The sequence below is a fragment of the Callithrix jacchus genome, chromosome 3 (genome assembly GCF_049354715.1).
Source record: "Callithrix jacchus isolate 240 chromosome 3, calJac240_pri, whole genome shotgun sequence".
NCBI classification, from domain to species: domain Eukaryota; kingdom Metazoa; phylum Chordata; class Mammalia; order Primates; family Cebidae; genus Callithrix; species Callithrix jacchus.
In genome coordinates this window covers 186,804,506-186,826,356 of record NC_133504.1, presented here as the reverse complement: position 1 = coordinate 186,826,356, position 21,851 = coordinate 186,804,506, and the positions used below count along the sequence as shown (strand labels likewise).

The 21,851-nt window shown below is 53.4% G+C and overlaps 1 protein-coding gene across 4 annotated transcripts in view; it reads right to left on the bottom strand.

The window, feature by feature from the left end:
* The window catches only part of MAN2B2 (mannosidase alpha class 2B member 2), a 46,885-nt gene extending 27,335 nt beyond the window's left edge, over nucleotides 1-19,550 (bottom strand). For all 4 annotated transcript variants that reach the window (XM_035294123.3, XM_035294124.3, XM_003732534.6 and 1 more), the window contains exons 1-5: nucleotides 19,387-19,550; nucleotides 17,075-17,221; nucleotides 15,462-15,567; nucleotides 6,152-6,324; nucleotides 1,990-2,105 (exon numbers count right to left, since the gene is read on the bottom strand). In XM_035294123.3, the coding sequence (XP_035150014.3) occupies nucleotides 1,990-2,105; nucleotides 6,152-6,324; nucleotides 15,462-15,567; nucleotides 17,075-17,221; nucleotides 19,387-19,524 (680 nt within the window). In that variant the 5' untranslated portion in view covers nucleotides 19,525-19,550. The remainder of the gene's footprint in view (nucleotides 1-1,989; nucleotides 2,106-6,151; nucleotides 6,325-15,461; nucleotides 15,568-17,074; nucleotides 17,222-19,386) is intronic.
* Between the last annotated feature and the right edge of the window lie 2,301 nt (nucleotides 19,551-21,851).

Here is a 21,851-nt window from a genome sequence, read left to right as displayed (position 1 = left end):
CCCTGTGTGTTCAGTCCGCTCTGCCGTGCACCCCCACGGGGCCTTGGCGAGCGTGGTGTGAGTTGTGAGTGTACGTGACATATAGAAACTGCAGCGGATGTCACCTGTGCTGGGTAGGGTGGTGTGTGTTCAACCATCTACTATTTAGGGTGAGGACCCCTCCCTCACCACGGGGTAAAGAGAAGGCGAACAGACAAGAGGCGGCTCTACAAGATGAGGATGAGCAATGATTTATTCCTGAGACTCCCAGGCCCCTTCCCTTCCCACTCCTTCAGCCTTTTTTTTTTTTTTTTTTTTGAGATGGAGTCTCATTCTGTTGCCCAGACTGGAGTGCAGTGGCACCATCTTGGCTCACTGCAACCTCCACCTTGTGGGTTCAAGTGATTCTCCTGTCTCAGCCTCCCAAGTAGCTGAGATTACAGGCACCTGTCACCACATCTGGATAATTTTTATTTTTAGTAGAGTTGGAGTTTCACCAGGTTGGCCAGACTGGTCTCAAACTCCTGACCTCAAGTGATCCACCCACCTCAGCCTCCAAAAGGCTGGGACTGCAGGCGTGAGCCATTGCGTCCTGCCTCCTCCAGCCTTCTTCAGTGTGATTCCTGACAGGGACAAGGGCATGGAGGGGAAAGGGTGGGTGGGGACGAACCCTTATGCCAAATCCCCAACAACAAAGCCAGGCCATGTCAGGAACAGGTGGGGAAACATCTGTGCCCAGGGAGGGGACCTTCCCTCCAGCACCTGCAGCCTGGAACCCAGCTCACTCTCCAGGCCCAGGCGGGATGTTGGCAGGGAGGTCACTGTGGTTGAGGGCAGGTGAGCTTGGGGGGTGTTAAGGAGTTGCTGGACAGTGTCCTGGGGGGCTATGGATGGGATGGGGGGTGATGGATGGCTCTGGGAAGTCAGCACATTCAACTTCCTCACCTTGCAGATAGGAACAGCTGAGGCCAGAGCAGAAGAGGACCTGTCATGGCCAGGAAGGAGGTTCTTGGGAACACTGATGTAAAGACCTTATCGTTTTAATTAATTAATTTTTATTTATTTGTTTTTGAGACAGAGTCTTGCTGTGTTGCCCAGGCTGGAGTGCAGTGGTACCACCTCAGCTTACTGCGAACTCTGCCTCCTGGATACAAGTGATTCTCCAACCTCAGCCTCCCAAGTAGGTGGGATTATAGGCATGTGCCACCACCATGCCCTGCTAATTTTTTTTTTTTTGTATTTTTAGTAGAGACAGGGTTTTGCCTATTTTGGCCAGGCTGGTCTGAAACTCCTGACCTCAAGTGATCCACCCACCTTGGCTTCCCAAAGTGCTGGGATTACAGACATGAAGTACCATACCCAGCCAAGACCTCATCCTTTAAACACTCCTCTGTTGAGACAGGGACTCATGACAAGAAGCAATTTGGAGTCACGCAGAACTAGAGTCAAATCCCGTCTCCCCTGCTTACCAGCTGGGTGACCCTGATCTGGTCACTTATTCTCTCTAAGCCTCAGTTTCCTCATCTGTAAAACGGGGTTGATAAGCCCACCCACTCTCCTGGGGAAGCTCAAGCATGGGAAACCATGTGTGGAAATGCTCAAGGAGCTCTCATCAAAAACAGCAGAACAGGGCCAGGCGCGGCGGCTCAAGCCTGTAATCCCAGCACTTTGGGAGGCCGAGGTTGGGTGGATCACCTGAGGTCAGGAGTTTGAGACCAGCCTGGCTGACATGGTGAAACCCTGACTCTACTAAAAATACAAAAATTAGCTGGACGTGGTGGTGGGCACCTGTAATCCCAGCTACCAGGGAGACTGAGGCAGGAGAATCGCCTGAACTCAAAAGGTAGAGGTTGCAGTGAACTGAGATCGCTCCACTGCACTCCAGCCAGGGCAACAGGGCAGAAATTCTTGTCTTAAACAAACAAACCAAAACAAAGCTGCAGAACAGCTGCAGGGGCTGGGCCAATCCTGCTGTCTCAGACCCCAAAGGCACTGCGGAAGGGCACGCACCTGTTGGAGAAAGGGATGTGGGACGGGGTGCAGTAGCTGTACTGGTCCATGATGTGCGTGAAGATCTCCTGCTGCTCTGAGAGGGATCGGGACCCTCGCCACACGAACTGCAGCCCCTGAAACCAAGAGGGAGCAGAGTGAGGCTGGAGGGGCCCAGTGGCTGCCCCGGCTCCACTTCCCTCAGCCCCATCTGGGTGTCTCCTGCCTGCCCTCACTTGAGCCCTCCCTCAATGGTTCAAGGATGAGATCTCCCCTGCCGTTTCCTCTGTAAGACTGGTTGTGGGATTTCCCTCTGGAAAGTGTGCTCATTCACCCCACCCACTCCTCAATGCAGGCTTTTCTTTGCCAAAGCCTGTAGGATCAGCACATTCTACCTCTGTTTGAATGCCCTCGGGTACAGGGAGCTCATTACTTCTCATCAAGTGTGCAGTTTACTATTTTTTTAATTTTTATCTATCTATTATTATTATACTTTAAGTTCTGGGGTACATGTGCAGAACATGAAGGTTTGTTACATAGGTATACAAGTGTCAAGGTGGTTTGCTGCATCCACCAACCCGTCATCTACATTAGGTATTTCTAATGCTATCCCTCTCCTAGTCCCCAACCCCCCAACAGGCCCCAATGTGTGATGTTCCCCTGTGTCCATGAGTTATCATAGTTCGACTCCCACTTATGGGTGAGAACATGTGGTGTTTAGTTTTCTGCTCCTGTGTTAGTTTGCTGAGAATGAAGGTTTCCAGCTTCGTCCAGGTCCCTGCAAAGAACCTGAACTCATTCATGTTTATGGCTGCATAGTATTCCATGGTGTATATATGCCACATTTTCTTTATCCAGTCTATCATTGATGAACATCTGGGTTGGCTCCAAGTCTTCGCTATTGTGAATAGGGCAGCAGTGAACATATATGTGCATGTGTCTTTATAGCAGAATGACTTATAATCCTTTGAATATACACCCAGTCATGGGATTGCTGGGTCAAATGGTATTTCTGGTTCTAGATCATTGAGGACCAGTTTATTTTTAATAGTTCTGATGGTTAGAAAGTGCTCAGGGTTTACAAAGCAGGAAAAATAGTCCTAGTTCTATAAGTCCTGGCTCTGTGACTCGGTTTCTGCATGAAAAATGGGAAGGCCCACACCCAGCACACAGGGCCATCTGCAGGTAACGTGGGGCTGACCCAGGAAGTATGTGCTCAGGATACTGTGCGTTCAGGAGGCACTAAAGAGCCCCCACTCACAATAAAAACGTGACCTCTCCTGCCCACCTAGAGCCTATGTCTACTTTTGTGTAACTCCCGCTGGCCAGGCCGACCACTGCCCTCCAGAACTGTTACCACAGCAATCCTGGAAAGGATACATAACTTTTTGGGTCTTAGTTTCCTCATGTGTAAAATGGGTATGATTATAACCTTATCCATCTGTTATGGGAATTGAGCCTCCCTCAAAAAATATATTGCAGTCCTAACCCCCAGACCCCAGTACCCCAGAATGTGACCTTATTTGGAAATCAGGTATTTTTTTTTTTTTGAGACAGAGTCTCACTCTGTTGCCCAGGCTGGAGTGCAGTGGTGTGATCTAGACTCACTGCAACCTCTACCTCCCGGGTTCAAGCGATTGCCTTGCCTCAGCCTCCCAAGTAGCTGGGATTACAGGCACCCGAAACCACGCCTGGCTAATTTTTGTATTGTTAGTAGAGACAGGGTTTCGTCATGTTGGCCAGGCTGGTCTTGAACTCCCGACATCAGGTGATCCATCTGCCTCGGCCTCCCAAAGGGCTGGGATTACAGGCGTGAGCCACCATGCCCAGCCAGAAATGGGATCTTTACAGAAGTAATCAAGTTAAAATGAGGTCATTAGGGTGGGCCTGAGTATAATAAAACAGGTGTCCTTGGAAAAAGGGAAATTGAGACACAGACACGCACAGAGGGAGGATGATACGAGGGCAGTGGGAGAAGCGGGACCTCCACAAGCCAAGGAGAGAGGCCTGGGGTAGCCCTTCCCTTGCACCTCAGAGGGGGCATGGCCCTGCCGACACCTTGACCCTGGACTTCCAGCCTACAGAGCCGTGGGACAATGTTTCTGCTTAAGTTACCAGTCTGTGGTGCTTTGTTACGGCAGCGCCAGGAAACTAAGACACCATCCCATAAGGTTGCTGTGAGGGTTAAAAGAAATGCAAGATGGAGCCGGGCACCGTGGCTCCCGCCTGTCATCCCAGCACTTTGGGAGGCTGAGGTGGGTGGATCTCTTGAGGCCAGGAGTTTGAGACCAGCCTGGCCAACACAGTGAAACCCTGTCTCTACAAAAAATAAAAAAAAAATTTATCTGGGGTTTGTGGGGCACACCTGTAATCCCAGCTACTTGAGAGGCTGAGGCACGAGAATCGCTGGAACCTGGGAGGTAGAGTTCACCGTGAGCCGAGATTGTGCACTCTAGCCCGGCGACACAGGCAGACCCCGTCTTCAAAAAAAGAAAAAGAGATGAAGGATGAGTAGGGCAAGGGCACGATGGAAGGCAGCGTCGACCATGACTGTGGCTGCTATTTAAATCTTGTCATAATAGTTGCCCACACCCCTGAAGAGTCACGGCGTAGCTGCTAACTCTTCTCCCAGCTGCACACGCCCTGCCATTCCTCTGGCCGTCAGCCCCTGCTTACTGAGTGCCATTCTGCTGTCGTCCCTGCTGGGGGCCCACAGAAGGAATCAGCCCACCTCTGGGCGAGCTGAAGCGGATAGGTGTGGGTAACACCCCCCATGAGCACCAAGGAAGGAGAACTTCAGGCACAATTAGTGCCTGAAGAATATCTTAGTTATAGTGTTGTTACTCAGCTGATTCCTTTATGTAATCCTTTGTATATAATCATATATTAGTTTATAGAATTAGCGCCTGAAGCATAACTCACTGCTTATATATATCTAGCTTATCTAATCATACTTAGTACTTATATCTAGCATACTTAGTTCTATATAATCTTTCTATATAATCATATAGGTATTGTAGTCGGAGCTGTACTCACACATTTAGTGCTGATTTACAGAATCTTTCCATATAACCATATAGTAGTTTGTAGTAGGAGGAATGCCTAGAGCAGTCACAGAACAGAAGCAGTACATGGGAAAACAGCCAGACCAGGATGAGAACCAAAGACCCCGGCGGCGGCGGCCCTGCCTGAAAGGGCATACGCTGTATGGCAGGCTTGGAGCAACAGCCTCTCCTCCTGAGAAAGGAGCTGTAGCACCTTGCATCCTGTTCCTGTGGAAAGTCGGCCTCAGGCCTGAGATCCTGGAAATAACTGAGGGAGAAGAACCCCTCTGGTGTGAGAACCCCTCTGGCTGACTGGTGTACAGCCAGTCACAGTGGCTGTACACCCTGTCATTCTTTTCTTGCTTCTGAGCTAGCTCAAAGAATCCTCCCATAAATATTTTAAGAGAAGAGCACAAGTCTGTCAGCTCCCACTGCACTGGCTTACAGTATCCTTCTATTAGAAATCCTTTGAAGTCTCTAGCCCCCAGATAAGAAGTGTTGCGCACGACACCTGCTGCACACAGCTCACCTCCTTGCCTCAGTGACATAATGGGGGTGGACCCCTTTTCTGTGCACGACCCTGTACTACTGCACACGGCACGGCCCCCTACTGTGCATGGCCCACCTCTCTGCCCAGGTGTCATAATGGGGTGGCCCCTCGCTTGTGACTCACGTGATTATGTATGTCCTATTACTAAGCCTATAGATGATGACCTCACTCACGACTCTGCCCCCTGCTTGTACCTAATAAATACACATGCTTCTGGGCATTTGGGGCTCTCGCTGATCTCTGCTTATAGGTGGTGTGTCTCTTTAATTCCCAGATCCTGCACCTCAGCACAGCATAAGGGACACCCCACGACCCTGTGGGGCCCAACAGCCCTACAGATAGGGGTCTGGAAGCGGGAGACACCCAAGCTGTGCCTGCAGCTCTGTGAGCAGCTGAGCATACAGGGAAGGGGGGCCTCCTGGTGGAGGAGGCAGCGAGAACAAAGGCTAGGGGACAGCCCTGTGGTCTATGTGGCTGCCAACAATTCCCGAACACGCCGGCATAGAGCAGCAGCTTTCCACCATGCTCTGACCCACAGAGGGAAGGAAGGCGCGGTGGTGGGGCAGCAGCAGTCGCGGCACACACTCACCTGGGTCTCCTGCATGGCTGCCTTCAGGTCGTAGTCGATCCGGGAGCCGAGGTGGGCATTGAACCCTGCCAGCGCGAATAGGGTGGGGGTCGTGGCAGAGGCGCCAAACGGGTCAACGTGCCAGGAGAACTGTGGCCGGATCCCAAACGTCTCATAGAGAAACCCGTGTCCTTCTGCAAAGACAGCACCGCCCACTGGTGTCTGGAGGGTGGGCCTGTGCCTCCTGCCCCCACGTTCACCCCAGGGGACCCTCCCTGCCCAGTGGGCTGCAGTAGCAGGCAGGGCCATGCAGCACTGCAGAGGTGAGGATGTTAATGATTACCTTTTAATCGTGGTGAAGTACACGTAACATACAATCATTTCCAAGTATATAGCTGAGCAGTGTGTTAGTACATTCACACTGTTACACAACCACCCCCCACTTTCCAGAACTTTCTGCCTTTCCCAAACTGAAACTCCGGTCCTCATTAAACACTAACTCCCCATGCCCCTCCCCCAGCCCCGGCACCCCCATTCTACCCCCAACTCTGTGAATTTGATGATCCTAGATACTGTGTAGGGGACTTACACAGTATTGTGACTGATTTCACTCTCCACAACGTCCTCAAGGTTCCTGCATGTTATAACGGGCAGGGGTGAGGATTTTTGTGTGAACTTGGATAGAGCATGGAGTTTGATGATGCTATGGAGGTCTTGGACATCACCAACAATAAAAGGTTAAAAGTTAACTTAAAACCTAAGCATGTGGTGGTTCAAAAGGCGTCCAAGACCAGCAAGGTAGCTCACGCCTGTAATCCCAGCACTTTGGGAGGCTGAGGTGGGAGGATTGCTTGAACCCAGGAGTTTGAGACCAGCCTGGGCAATAGAGTGAGACCTTGTCTCTACACATGCACACAAAGTAAAAAAAAATTAGCCAGATGCGGTGGCGGATGCCTGTATTCCCAGGTAGTTAGGCTGGGAGGAGGCTGAGGCAGGAGGATCACTTGAGCTCCAGAGGTTGAGGCTGCAGTGAGCTGTGATCCTGCCACTGGGCTTCAGCCTGGGAGAGAGTGAGACTGTGTCTCAAAAAAGAAAAAAAAAAAAAAAAGACATCCATAAACTATCGCTCTTTCTTCAAGAGGTGAGGCTTAGGGCCTAGAGGGTGGCCAGATGCAGTGACTCCCTTCTAACAGACACAATGAGGCAGAAGTGCCTGTGTGCCCCTCAGGCGAGATGAAGGGCATGCAGCCTCCACTGTGGCAGCTCTCACCTGCTCTCCTGGGTCACTGCACTGGGGAACCAGCTGCTGTGCCATGAGTAGTCACACGGTGAGGAACTGAGGCCTCCCTTACAGCTGTGGGAGCCAGACTGGAGCAGATCCTCTAGCCCCAGTCCAGCCTTCAGATGACACCGCCCCACCTGACTCCCAGATGGGAACTTCTCAAGAGGTCCTGAGGCAGAACCTCCTGGCTACTTCTGAGCTCCTCACCCACAGGAGCTGTGGATATGAAATGTCTGTTCTTGGAAGTCCCTGAATTTTGAGGCAATTTGCCACATGGAAATAGATCACAAATACAGACAGCTCCATGCCAGAATCACCCAGCCGTTCATTTACTTATTACTGAAGAGTCACCATAGTGAACCAGATATTGGGTTCAGTGCTGCAGGGAGAAAGAAAACCCCATAGTTGTATAAGCCACTGATTAACGTTCCCCAAGTCTTTCTCCCAAATATAATCTTTCTAATACTTTGAGAGATGGGTGTCATCATCTGCACTTTAAGATTGGTGAACAAAGACTCAGAGAACTCTCATAACTGATCTAGAGTCAAACTGCCTTTCACTGACGAACTTGCAGTCCTAGGGACCCTGGCTGAGGTTCAGATGAGGCCTGGGATGCTGGGACCCAGCAGTGGTCAGACCCATAAGCAAGGCTAAGACAGGGCAGGGGGGTGACTGTGGGAGGTGAGGGGTGGGGTTGGTGTCAGAGGATCAGGAGGGAGCACGGACTAGGAGTATGGGCTGTGCGAATATAAGCAGAGATGATGGAGAAGGAGCAGCCAGAGGGTAGGGGGAGCACAGGGGGAGTGCCAGGCACAGGGTGAAGGAGGGAGTGGGCAACGGCGCAGCATTAAGAGGGGGCAGGAGCTCTGGAGGGTACGGCCTTGCACCAGACAGGGCAGCCGATGGGGGAAGGCTGACCACTGCCACGTCGGCACCCCTTCGTCACTCGCAGAACCTTCCCTCTGTTCAGGGGTACCATGCCCAGCCTCAAGGGATGAATCACAGTTGATCTAAGCCAAATGTGGCATGACTCCCTCCTGTCAGATATTCATTCTCTCAGCCTGTGTGGCAGCCGGAAGGGCATTAAGAAATGAACTGGGAGGCCACCAGGCTGAGCTGGCTCCAGGCCTCAGATTCCTCCATCAGCGAACACAAATCCAACTCACGGTAAACAGGAAAACAGAACTTAAGCTTGATCCATCAGAAGCTGCCAACAACCTCTAGGGACTGTTCACTGTACGCAAATGTCTTCCGTCTTGCTCCCAGGAGCACCTTATAGAAGTTTTCCCTCGTCTTCCCTTAGTGGAGCCCTGAACTGCTCACAGCGGGAATCGCTGTTTGTTCAAATAAATGCTAACATTTCAGCGTGTCTAAGTTTATCCAACAGAATAGACTATGGGTATAGAAACCCCCCCTCTTCCTTTTACTGCCTTGAATGTGGTGTCTGGTAACATGATGCCTGGAGCTATGGCAGCCATGCTGTGACCATGAGGGTAAGGACATGAGAATCACAGATATCAAGGAACCGTAGAACCAGTCCCAAACTATCCCCATCTTGTTAGGTAAACAGTAAATGTTCTTAAGACTCAAGTCGCTTTGTTACAGGTAGTTAGATAATCATGAGTGGGGCACAGGAGGGCTCTCCCCCACCCACTAGGAATGTTGGGTGATAGTTTGGCAATGATCTCATTGACTTTCTAAAAGTGATAAATTGGCAACTGGGCTAGGGAGAGACCATTTCCTGATGGTCCACACCTGTTGTGCTCATGTGTTAAAGGAATGCAGGTGCCAGGGAGATGCAACTTCCTGGGCAGGTGCCTTAAGAGCCAAAACGGTGGAGTTTGACCTTCCAGGGGCACTCTACTGGAAAAGGGAAGAAAGAGTCAGATAGGCATGCGTGCAACTTCCTAAACACGCTGCACGTGCTCACCTCCCAAGGGTAAGGAGGGCACTGTGCGTGGGGGTGGCCCACCCTAAGAGAAGAATCATGGGAAAAGGGACCAGCCTATAAACTCCTAGGATCAAGGACCCACACACCACTTGACCTTCACATGCCCACTTGGGACTCTTCCAAGCACACTTTCCTTTCTTTCTTTTTTCTAAAGCCTTTTAAAATAAACGTCCACTTCTGCTCTAAAACATGCCTCAGTCTTTTTCTGCCTTATGCCCTTCAGTTCGAATTCTTTCTTCTGAGGAGGCAAGAATTGAGGTTGCTGCAGACCCGTATGGATTAGCTGCTGGTAACTTGGATACCTTCAACCAGTAACAGCTTTACTCAGGTTTTCTGGCCCTCCAGCAGAAAGCATTCCTGAGACTTCAAGGTGATTCATGGCTGAAAACTGCTACTTGACCTCTGATATACACCCTATCCTTCTTCCTTTTAGTAACAGAACCACCGGCTCCTTCTTGGTTTTAGCAGGGCACGTGGACTCCAAGCCAGAGAATACATTCCCCAGCCTCCTTTACAGCTGGTAGAGGTCACATGACACCACTTTGGCCAATGGGCTGTGAGCAAACTAATAAACTCTTTCCCAGCACTCCCTGCAGTTGAGGGAGGCCATGTGACAAAGTTCTGGTCAATTGGGAATGTGAGGAGTGATGTGGGTAGGTTCGGGGTCACCTTTTACAAGGAAGCTGCCTGCCCTGGCTCCACTATTCCCTATCCCCTAGCTGCTGGAAGGACAATAGAGGGGGGTGAGCCAGCCTCGACTACAACTTAGGCAGGCAACACCGTAGGGGATAGCTGAGCATCAAGATAGAAGAAACATGGATCCCTGGGTCACATCATGGAGCAGAGCCACCCAGTTACCACAGTGGCCTGCACTGCAGACTCTTCCATAGGAAAGAAACACACCTTCCCTCCTTCCTGTTGGAGTCACTTGGTCTCTGTTCCAGCTGCTGAACCAGTATCCTCAGCAGTATGATGACCAGGTCACGAGGAAGCTAGCCAGCATGTGGAGGGCAGAGGCCAGGCTGCAGAGGGCTAAGGGTTAAGTAGTGGGAGGTGCTGGGGGGGTGAGAATAAATATTGCTCCAGCCTTAGCTGGAGAAGCTTACTTTATGATTATGTTGAGGACAGGAGTTCAGGACCAGCCTGGGCAAAACAGTGGACCCCATCTTAAAATAAATAAATAAATAAATTTAAAAAGAGACGATTTAAGTGTGTTTTTAATACTGCTGGGGGCTGGGCTTGGTGGCTCACGTATGTAATCCTAGCACTTTGGGAGGCCAAGGTGGGTGGATCAGTTGAAGTCAGGAGTTTGAGACCATCCTGGTCAACATGGCGAAACCTCTGTCTTTACTAAAAATATGAAAATTAGCTGTGCGTGGTGGTGCATGCCTGTAGTCTCAGCTACTCGGGGGGCTGAGGCATGAGAATGGCTTGAACCCAGGAGGCAGAGATTGCAGTGAGCCAAGATCGCGACACTGAGTGACAGACTGAGTGACAGACTGAGACTCTGTTTCACAACAACAACAACCACAAATAAATACTGCTGGGAAGAGTCAGAGAGACAAGAGAAGGGAGAGGAGAGTCCATGACACAGGAGAAAAGGGTCGCTGACTGAGTGGGAGGGGAGTGGGGTTGGGGGCCAAGAGCTTGGGTTTGAATGGCCAGGACAACAGCGGTCATCCAGGACGGCCCAAGGTGTCTCTCTGGCTCTCATCTGGACCCTTTGAGGCCTGAGCTGGACTCTCTCCCCTCAGGATAGGGGTAAGAGGGTCTTTCCCTCCGGCACCTGCCACTCCACCAGGCCTCTGCTAAGCATCCTGGCTGGGAAGCTGTCCCCTCAGGGAGGGGCATGAAAGCTCTTACCCCCGGGGGCCGCTGCCCACACCCAGTTTTTCCCTGTAACTGCGGTGCTGGGAACAAATACTTTTCCCCTCACTAGAAATGTCACATCTAAAATTAAGGTGGTGTTGGCGTGCCTGCCGGGAGCAGGAGTTGGGGAGGTAAAGGCTGGAATGGTGAGCTCACAGGCAGGCCTGGCAGCCCCCGTCCCGGCGGGCAGTCAGGGGTGGTTCTTGGTTGAGGAGATGGTGTGGCACCCCAGCTACCCCAAGCAGAAGGTCAGAGGTCTAGAGGCTGTGCCAGCCTGCTCCTGTCTTCCTTTGCTGTCCAGGGCCTGCCTTGAGGCAGGGATTCTACCAAGGTGAGTTGGAGGACAAAGGGCCCAGAAGCAGTGAGGGGTGACCCAGCCCCTCTCACCCCAACACATCTGAGAAAACCAGCCCACTGTGGACATAATTCACAGCCAGAATGCCTGGGACATCTGAGATGGGTGGTCTGAAAGGCCACCCAGAGAGTCCAATGCACATGCTCTTCCCCACCCCCGAGGGACTATGAGTTAGAGGAGGAGGCTTGGCCAGGCACACGTGGTTTGAGCGCCAGTTCTGTTACCTACTGCATACAAATCCTGTACCTCTCTGTGCCTCAGTTTCTTCCGCTGTCAAATGGGGCAGTGAACAGTACCACCTGCTACCAGGCTGTTCTGAGGCAACTAGGAGTTGGCAGATGGGAAAGGGCTTGGCTCAGCCACCAGGGAGAGGGGTCAGCAACAAGTAACCTTACTGACTCGGCCAGGCTGGGGTCAGATCGGGGACCCGTCACTTAGCAGGTGGTGGGCACGCTTTGAAAGCATTTGAACCTCAAACTTCTCTACAAATAAACATTTGTAAGATTACCCATCTACCAGATTGCCCTGAGGACTGAAAAAAATATGTGTACATCTTGTACCTAGAACAAGGGGGTTGTCATGTGTCTGTCCCCAGAGGGTCCCATAAGCTTGGACAGGTCTGGAAATGGGGCCTCCCAACACCGACTCTCTCTAGTGTCTCTGGTGGCTCTTCCTGCTCCGAGCAACACAGCCTCAGGTTCCCTGGGGCTTCCAGTTGCCAAGTCAGACCTGCAGGGCCAGCACTGGGGTATGAACACTTAGGCACGGTGGGCTGAGGCCAGAGGCGAGGTACCCCAGTGGTCGGCACCCCCAGGGCAGGGCAGTTCAGTGCTCACCCCCTGCCTGGCCTTGCCCAGTAAGCACTGGTCTGGGCCAGACCCTATGCTGGGCGCTGAGATGAGTCAGCTGGGGGTTCCTGCCAGGGGCATCTTGAGTTTGGCGGGGGAAGTGGGGAGGTGATACTGAACTGCAGGGACTCAGAGATTCCTGCGGGAGGGGCTTCTCAGCAGCGTCTTGAGGAGGAGGTGGAGAATGAGGGGGAGCATCGCGTGAAATGGCACAGGTGAGATGTGGTGCCGGATCCTCCTCGCTGGCGCAGGGGGCAGGAGGCAGGTGGGGGACATGCCTACAGTGCCACACGTGCCCTGGCAGTGGGCTTGTGAGGGGTGTAGGGGAGGCCTGTTGGGATGGATCCCTTGCCCACACTTCACACGGGGGAGTGAAAGAGCAGGGGCTGTGGAGTCAGGGAGCCACAGCCGGTGGCTGAGGGCCAGCTGCTCACTCTCCCAGCCCAAGCCTTGCTCTCTTCCCCCGTTACCTCTGGGCCTGTGAGGATGCAGGGGACAAGCATGGGCTGAGCTCCTGGCCACAGGGCTGCATCCATCATGCCTCCTTCTCATGGAAGGGCAAGTCTAGGGTTTGAGCAAAGTCCAGACGTAAGGCAGTAGAAAACTGAGATGGGGAAGATTCCAAATTACACACGGGAAAAGGGAGAGAGTGCCAAAAACGCCTGCCAACAACATCGCACTCCACCTGGATGCTTGACAAGTGGGGAAATCAGGGCCCGTGCTGAGTGACCGTGGACTTGGAGCTTCAGTCCCTAGGCCTGGACTCAAGTCCTTGTCATCTGTCCTGGAGACAGTCACTTCATTTCTTTGGGTCTCAGTTTCTACACCCGCAAAGTGAGACAGGGCATCACCCTGCCTCACCATCAGCCTGCCATTAGGACTGGCTGGGGTGAGAGCCTCAGGGCACTCCACTCACCGTTTAGCAATCATGAGGATGTGCTGAGGACAGTGGACACGGTGGTGAGGAAGATGGTTGTGGTGGTGGTGGTGATGATGATGATGATTGTAGAGGTGATGGTAGTGATGGATGTGGTGATGGTGGTAGTGACGGTGATGGGTGATGATGGTGGTGATTGTGACGGTGAAGGGTGGTGGTGGTGATAGTAGTGATAGTCACTGTGATGGTGAAGGGTGGAGATGGTGATGATGGTGGTGATTGTGACGGTGAAGGGTGGTGGTGGTGATAGTAGTGATAGTCACTGTGGTGGTGAAGGGTGGAGATGGTGATGGTGGTGATTGTGACAGTGAAGGGTGGTGGTGGTGATAGTAGTGATAGTCACTTTGGTGGTGAAGGGTGGAGATGGTGATGGTGGTGATTGTGACGGTGAAGGGTGGCGGTGGTGATTGTGACAGTGAAGGGTGGCGGTGGTGATAGCAGTGATGGTGACTGTGGTGGTGAAGGATGGTGGTAGTAATGATGGTGGTGATGGTGATGGTCACTGTGGTGCTGAAGGTGGTGGTGGTAGTAATGATGGTGGTGATGGTGATGGTCACTGTGGTGCTGAAGGTGGTGGTGGTAGTAATGATGGTGGTGGTGGTGATGGTGATGGTCACTGTGGTGCTGAAGGTGGTGGTGGTAGTAATGATGGTGGTGATGGTGATGGTCACTGTGGTGCTGAAGGTGGTGGTGGTAGTAATGATGGTGGTGATGGTGATGGTCACTGTGGTGCTGAAGGTGGTGGTGGTAGTAATGATGGTGGTGGTGGTGATGGTGATGGTCACTGTGGTGCTGAAGGTGGTGGTGGTAGTAATGATGGTGGTGGTGATGGTGATGGTCACTGTGGTGCTGAAGGTGGTAATGGTAGTAATGATGGTGGTGATGGTGATGGTCACTGTGGTGCTGAAGGTGGTGGTGGTAGTAATGATGGTGGTGATGGTGATGGTCACTGTGGTGCTGAAGGTGGTGGTGGTAGTAATGATGGTGGTGGTGGTGATGGTGATGGTCACTGTGGTGCTGAAGGTGGTGGTGGTAGTAATGATGGTGGTGGTGGTGATGGTGATGGTCACTGTGGTGCTGAAGGTGGTGGTGGTAGTAATGATGGTGGTGATGGTGATGGTCACTGTGGTGCTGAAGGTGGTGGTGGTAGTAATGATGGTGGTGATGGTGATGGTCACTGTGGTGCTGAAGGTGGTGGTGGTAGTAATGATGGTGGTGGTGGTGATGGTGATGGTCACTGTGGTGCTGAAGGTGGTGGTGGTAGTAATGATGGTGGTGGTGGTGATGGTGATGGTCACTGTGGTGCTGAAGGTGGTAATGGTAGTAATGATGGTGGTGATGGTGATGGTCACTGTGGTGCTGAAGGTGGTGGTGGTAGTAATGATGGTGGTGATGGTGATGGTGATGGTCACTGCGGTGCTGAAGGTGGTGGTGGTGATGGTGATAGTCACTGTGGTGCTGAAGGTGGTGGTGGTGATGATGATGGTCACTGTGGTGCTGAAGGTGGTGGTGGTGATGGTGATGGTCACTGTGCTGCTGAAGGTGGTGGTGGTAGTAATGATGGTGGTGATGGTGATGGTCACTGTGGTGCTGAAGGTGGTGGTGGTGATGGTGATGGTCACTGTGGTGCTGAAGGTGGTGGTGGTAGTAATGATGGCGGTGACGGTGAAGGTGAAGGCAGCAAACATTTACCGTGCATTTCCTAGGGAACCCACATCCTACTAAAGTGCTTTATTGAATGATCGATTTAATAGTCACAGCAACTCTCTGAGGTAGGTATTACCATCAGACTCATTTTATCTATGAGGAAACTAAAGTTACATTCCTTTCCAGGGTCACAGAGCTGGGAGTCGGCAAAGCCAGGACACATTGAGCCCGTCTCACTCCAGCATGCATGCTCTTAACCCCTACGTTTAACTTCCTTGGTGACACATGAAGAGGGCACTAGCAAATCACTGCTTTCACTGGTTAAGGTCTCCCCGCCCCACTAAGAGGGGAAGAAAGAGCTCAGAACCTGGGGCTCCAGATACTGAGTCCCAGTCCCCTGGAGGTCCTGAGGGACCATGGGCGCAGGGAAGGGTGCCCAAACCTGTGAGCTGCAGGATCTGGTCATCAAGGTGTGTCACAGCCTCGTCATGCATGACCTGGCCTCCAAGGACAAACTCCAGGCGTCCTTCCTCCAGGAGCTGGCGGACCTTGACATGGGAAGGCAGAGAGAAAAAAGCCGGTTACAACTCCTGAGTGTGGCTGAGTCTGTGGGGCACACACCTGCCACACACATGTAAAACTCCCCACCCTTGCTTCCTCTGCAGAGGCAGGACACTGTCTGTCCTGGTCCACATTGTGCTCCCACCACCAAATCATGCGGCCCCCAGGTGGCATTTGAGATATATATTTGTATATATAAGATTTTCTTAAGTCTTATGTTATTAAATAATTGTAAACTTTATCAGAGTTTCAGGAATAGAACAAAGAGCTCCCGTATCCTCTCCTGAGGTTCACTCATCTCTACCATTTGTAACCGATTTGCTTAACTCCCCATCTCTACACACAAACGGCCTTTGTTCCAAACCACTGAAAGTAATTGGCAAAAGTGTGCCCTTGCCTCTCCACACCTCGATGCACACACAGCTGTTTACAACTTTGTTTCTTAAGGTGAGTTACCTCTAGATCACTCGCTCAACCAATATTAAGGGAGCACCTAATTCCTGCCCGAGGGAGCCCGGACACAGGTTTCCTGCTCAGGTCTTTCCTGGGCCATGCGGGCCATGCTTGTCTTCGAGGGCTAGGAGACAGACGCTGGCTCTGGTAGGGTCCGCCTAAAGCAGCAGGGGCCGCCCACAGGACACCTGGAAAGGCCTGCCTCAAGTCAGGCATGCCTGGCCCAGAATCCCAGCTTACAAGCTGTGTGACCACAGGCCAGTGGCCTGCCCTCTCTGAACCAGCAATGTCTCCTCAACTCGAGGTAACAACCCACTATCTGGCAGCAGCAAGTGACCACTGGATGTCCGACTCATTCCTGTGACTCTGGCGGGACCTGGTGGACTCCCTGCTCTCCCTTCTTGGCTTCACTCCCTTGAGCAAGTTGATTGGCGGCTCTGAACTTTATGATCAGCAACTGTTCTGAAGGCAGGTGGACGCCGGGAAGAAAACCAAGAGCCCGAGTATCGTCTTGGGCGCTCGGGCCAGGGCCTGATTCTTGGCATGACCTCTCTGCAATCAGGAGGTCACCTCCACTTAATAGAAGTGGAATCTGAGGTTCACAGGGGCTAGCCTTATCCCCTGGTGCGGGGGCAGGATGGGACCCAGGTTGTCTTGCTGTACAGCAGGGATTCTGACTCTCCAAGCTGAAGCAATCTGCTGCCTGCCCTCAAACCACAGGCACCACTGCACCCTCATCCAGGGTCACCAGACCTGGCTCAGGACACCTGGGACGCCTGGTGTCAGGAGGTACCGCTGAGAGCTGGCAGTTTTTTCAAGAGTAGCCAGAAATTCAGTATTAAATTGAAATCAATCTATTCCAGGCATGAAACTCACTGTAAACCTTGATCTAAACAAGGCTTGTGAACAGCCCAGCGGGATTTTGGTCCCGTGGTTTATGCCAGCCTGACCCTGGCTGTGGCTAGAACTGCTCCCTTGAGTTTTCTGCCTAGGTCTTTGCCAGGCCAGCGGGCCCGCTGTGTCACCTGGTGACCTCATTACCTGGTGTTTCTGCTGGTCTGAGGCAACGCCGTCCCACCACAGCCGGAAAAACTCTTGTTCCACGGCGATGAAGCGACGCTGTTGCCCACGGGTCAGCTCTTCCACCACTGACGTGTAGACATTGGCGGCATATGCCTGCATGCTTTCCTGGGGAAGGGACAGCATCACGCCACACCCAGTCCAACAAGACCAACTGTCCCTGGGGCTCCTGCCATTCGCCAGCGCATCTGCACAAAGTTGGGGGTTCTGCCCTTCCTTCCCTGCTCTCACCCAGCACACAGCTATTAGGCACCCGCTCTGCACCAGGCTCTCCCCACCGGATGGGATCATGCTCTCCTGGGGGAGAGGGAGGGAAACCTCCCTACATGGGCAGAGACACGTGCCCACCCAGCCCAGGGGTCAGGGTCACCTTCCCAGAGGAGCAAGCAAGCTGAGCCCAGAGTGTGCAATTGGGAGGCAGCACAGGAGTGTCCTGGGGTCCAGCAGGGGTATGGTCCAGTGACCCCAAAGGGGCCTGCTGGGGCTGAAGTGATGAAAACTGGTGCTGAGAGGAGCACCCTAGCTGTCCCCGGGGTCTAGTTGTCTGCCTTCCCTAGGCTGGGAGTGCCAAGGGCCAGAGCTGTAGTGTGTTCCCATCCAAGTCCCCAGGGCCCCGCACACAGGGGTGCCTGCAGAGTGCTTCAATGAATGGAAGGAGCATAGAACAGGGAGTCCAGGGGCATGGGAGTTATTCCCGAGCGACCTTGGGCAAGGCACCGACCCTCTCTGGGCCTCGGTTGCCTCCTCTGGAAACCAGCTGTGGTGGACATGCCTCTCCTACCCTTAAGCCGTCTCCCATCTTTGGGTGGTTCACTCCCCACCCCAGGCTGCCACATGCTCCCTAGGACGGGACCTAACCCTGGACATCAAACCCTCTTCCCGTGACTTTTGCTCTCTCTTTAAAATGTTGCCCCTCTCTTAGTAATGTCCTCTGTGAAGCCATTATATCCAAATTCACAAAAGGTTTCTGTTCACTTATGTAGGTATTTCCTTTCTCACTCCACAATGCCCAGTCATCCACCCCAGAAACTGAAGAAAATCCAGGCTTTCCCCTCATTTTCTTTTTGCACCTCATATCATTCATTCATTCAACAAATGTTTGCAGAGTACCTAGTCTGTCAGGCCTGGTAAGGACAGATGAGTGAACAAAACGCACACAGCCCCTGCCCCGTGGAGCTTCCATTCCAGGGGAAAAGTTAGCAACAAGGCAATAAAGCAAGTCTATGGAGAAAACCTACAGGACGGATGAGGAAGGGAGCAGAGGTGTAGATGGGGTTGCAGCGAAGGTCTCCCCAAAAAACTGACTTTGGAACAACCACCTGAAGGAAGGGAGGGACTGAGTCTGGCAGACACTGGGGAGGAACGCCTTTTGGGCAGGGCACAGCCAGGGCAAAGGCCCTGAGGCAGCAGTGGTCTTGGAGGTGTAGGGAGTAAGGATAGAGACCAGCACGGCTGGGGAAAAGTGAGGTGGGGGCCAGACCTGCTCCCTTCAGAATTGTGGGGAACAGCCAATCCCTGTATGGTTCTGGCAGGCTGGGGGCCACTGAGCATTTACACAGATGAAGGAAATGGGAACCTCCCTTCAGGACTACGGTGAAAGCAGCATTGGTGGCTGGCTTCTGGCCACCTGGGGAACCCAGGTCTGCACCGGGTCAGACCAGGTCTTAAGTTTCGGCAGCCTGGCTGTGTTAGGAATCTGACACATGCCACTCCCGGAGCACCCAGGCTCCCTGGATGTACCGTAGGGATTACTGTTCTCCCTTTACAGATGGGGAAACTGAGGCTCAGGGAGCAAAGCCCCTAGCCCAAGGTCCTGAGTAGAACCAGGAGGTGACCACAGGTCCACCTTCACCACTGTCCTCGGTGGCGGAGGACGCTGAGTTGGTCTCCAACATTCAGCCCCGCGGGGGACCAGCCCCGCCCTTTCCCAGCAAGCACCTGACATCCACCTGCTCTGAAGCCAGCCTCACCCTCTCCTGCTTCAGGCCTCCCTGGGAAATGGGTTACCGCTGTCAATCCCCACGCCCCTCCCCTGCCGGGAATGCAGGGGCCCCTCCATTCTGCACCACCCTCAGAAGGGGAAATTGGGGTTCAGAGGCAGGAAGTGACCGGCCCGAAGTCAGTGACGCAACCAGTCAATAGCAGCGTGGGGTCCTGAACCCAGTGAGCCTCCTGCGCCGGCATCTGGTCCCGGGACGCAAACCCACGCTCGGATCCCGCGGGAATAGGAAAGCTGCAGCCTCGGGGGCGGGCGTGGCGTCATCGGCACCTACCTGCACCGTGTAGACCCAGCCCACGTCCATGTGGCTGTGGGGCACCACGAAGGCCCGAATGGGGCCGGCGGACCGGACTCCCGGCGGTCGCAGCAGCAGCAGCGGCGCCAGAAGCTGCAGCCAGCGTAGCAGCTCCATCCCTGCAGTCGGCGGGGAAGGTGCCCGGCCCACTTCCGGGATCGCAGGGGGCGGGGCGGCCGCACGGGCGGGGACGCCGCCCATTGGCTGCAGGCGGGGGCGGGGCACATTGCCTGCCGGCTGGGGCGCCCACCACCGGGAGGCGCGGGAAGGGGGAGCTGGAGGCGCAGGGCCCGCGGGGGGGCAGGGTGCCTGTTCTTCGCGGTTTAGCTCTCCACCCCCGTCTCCTGTTTTTTGGCCTTCCCTCCCGTCCATCCTTTCAGCCCCATCCTCCCCAAGCCTGCTAGATCTCCCCCAACCAGAGGAGACCCCTCCTCGCCCAAAGCCCACGCTCTGGTGGTGCCTCTTCGCAATACCTGCATCCGGCGCTCTGGACTCCGCTACGGGATTCAAAGGCTGCGGTGCAAAAATCAGCCCAGCATGGACTCTGGGAGGTCTGCCACCAGGAACCTTCCCTGACGACCCTGTTCCCTTTTCTCCCTCGCGTCGAAACCCCATCTGGGCGGCGCCATGGGGGGCTTGTTATGGGACTTTTTTCTCACTTTTTTTGTTTTTGTTTTTTTTTTTTTTGGACAGGGTGTCACTCTGTCTCCCAGGCCAGAGTGCAATGGCATGATCAGGGCTCACTGCAGTCTTGACCTCCCGGGCTCAGGTGATCCTCCCACCTCAGCCTCCTGAGTAGCTGGGACCACAGGCGCATGCCACCAGCTAATTAAAAACAAAATTTTTTAGAGACGGGGTCTCACTATGTTGCCGGGCTGGTCCCAAACTCTTGCGCTCAAGGGATCCTCTTCCCTCGGCCTCCCAAAGTGCTGAGATTACAGGCATGAACCACTGCGCCTGGCTAGACTTTCTCCATTTTAAGAATAGGCTTTCACAGATAGTACCTGACTTGTCTGAGATCACGCAGTTAGCGGAGGAGCCAAGACAAGCTTTCTGGGTTACTGGATGGTGACCTGGGGCGTGGTGGGTAACCTCACTGAGCCTCAGTGAAATGGGGCAGATAGAAGAGCTGTGAACAAAGTGAGGATACACCCAGGCTGACAGCGTGAGCACAGCACCTCTTGCCTGTGTTCGGGGGAGGTGCCGTCACATTGCTACAGCCTGTTGGGGACTGCTGCCTGGAGCCAGCCCTGTCCACTACTCCCTGTTGAAAAAACATGCACTTTGAATGAAGAGACATTCCAAAGAGGCTTTGTGTGAGCAGTATGGCTGTTGATTCACCTGGGTGCAGGTGGGCTAAGGCCAAAAAGGGCACTAGCAAAGGGCAGTGGGATAGGAGTTGGTTTTATAGGTTTGGGTAGTTTTTTAGGGGGTGGGGGTGTTGCAGAGTACGTTCGGTTACAGTGGTGGGGGGTAGGGGCAAGGAGTATACAAGTTCAGTGACAATGGCAGGGTTGGGTGAGATTATTTACATTATCTTAAGAACAGTTTCAGATGGCAGGGTTGGGTGAGGGGCTTGTAGGGGAGCGATCAGGGACAATGGGGAACGCAGGCAGGGCGTGGGAGACATCAGATCAGGGACAAAGGGGAACGCAGGCAGGGCGTGGGAGACAGCAGCCGGGGCAGGCAGGACTTCAGACTTTCAGGCTCCAGGCTTGCATATGGAGACCTGACACTCCCTGCCCCAGAAAGCAAGGGTCTGTGGCTTGGGCTGTACTGTCTGGGAACCACACAGCTGTGCCCCTGTCTGGCATTTTCTAGTGGGGCCAGAGCTGCAGCTCTGAGCAAAAGTGCTGGTCCTCTTGCCCATTGGTTTAGCAAATGGAACCTGAGAACAGGTTCTCCAGCTAGTCTGCGTCCTGCTTAAGTCCTATCCACCCCTTCAGAACCCCTGCATCCCCATGGCCTCAGGTCAGATGCTCTGAGCCTGTGTGGACAGTACTCACTAACACATGCCCCCACAGTCAGCCAGGCTCACAGCTGGACTCCACTCTCCAGCCTCTGCATCCAAGTGCGGCCACAGGGCTGAGTGCTAGCCAATGAGATGGTGAGGGGAAGGCACTGTGCTCCTCTTCCAGGCTGGCCCCTGACAACCTCCTGTGGGTGAGCCCTGCTCTCTTCCCCACCCACTGACCCAGTGGAGAGCACTCTGAGGACCACAGGGAGGTCAGAGCCACCAATGGAGGCTTTGAAGAACCACATGGAACCATGAGGAACCCAAAGAGCTGTGACAAGAGGGGAAAATAAGCTATAATTGTGTTAAGCCACTGAGTTTATCTGATTGGGCAGTGCCACAGTCTTGGGCAGACTGCATTTGCCAAGATGGCCTTCACATATCACCCACCTCATGAGCTGTTTATAGGATTTGGTTGATGGGAAAAACC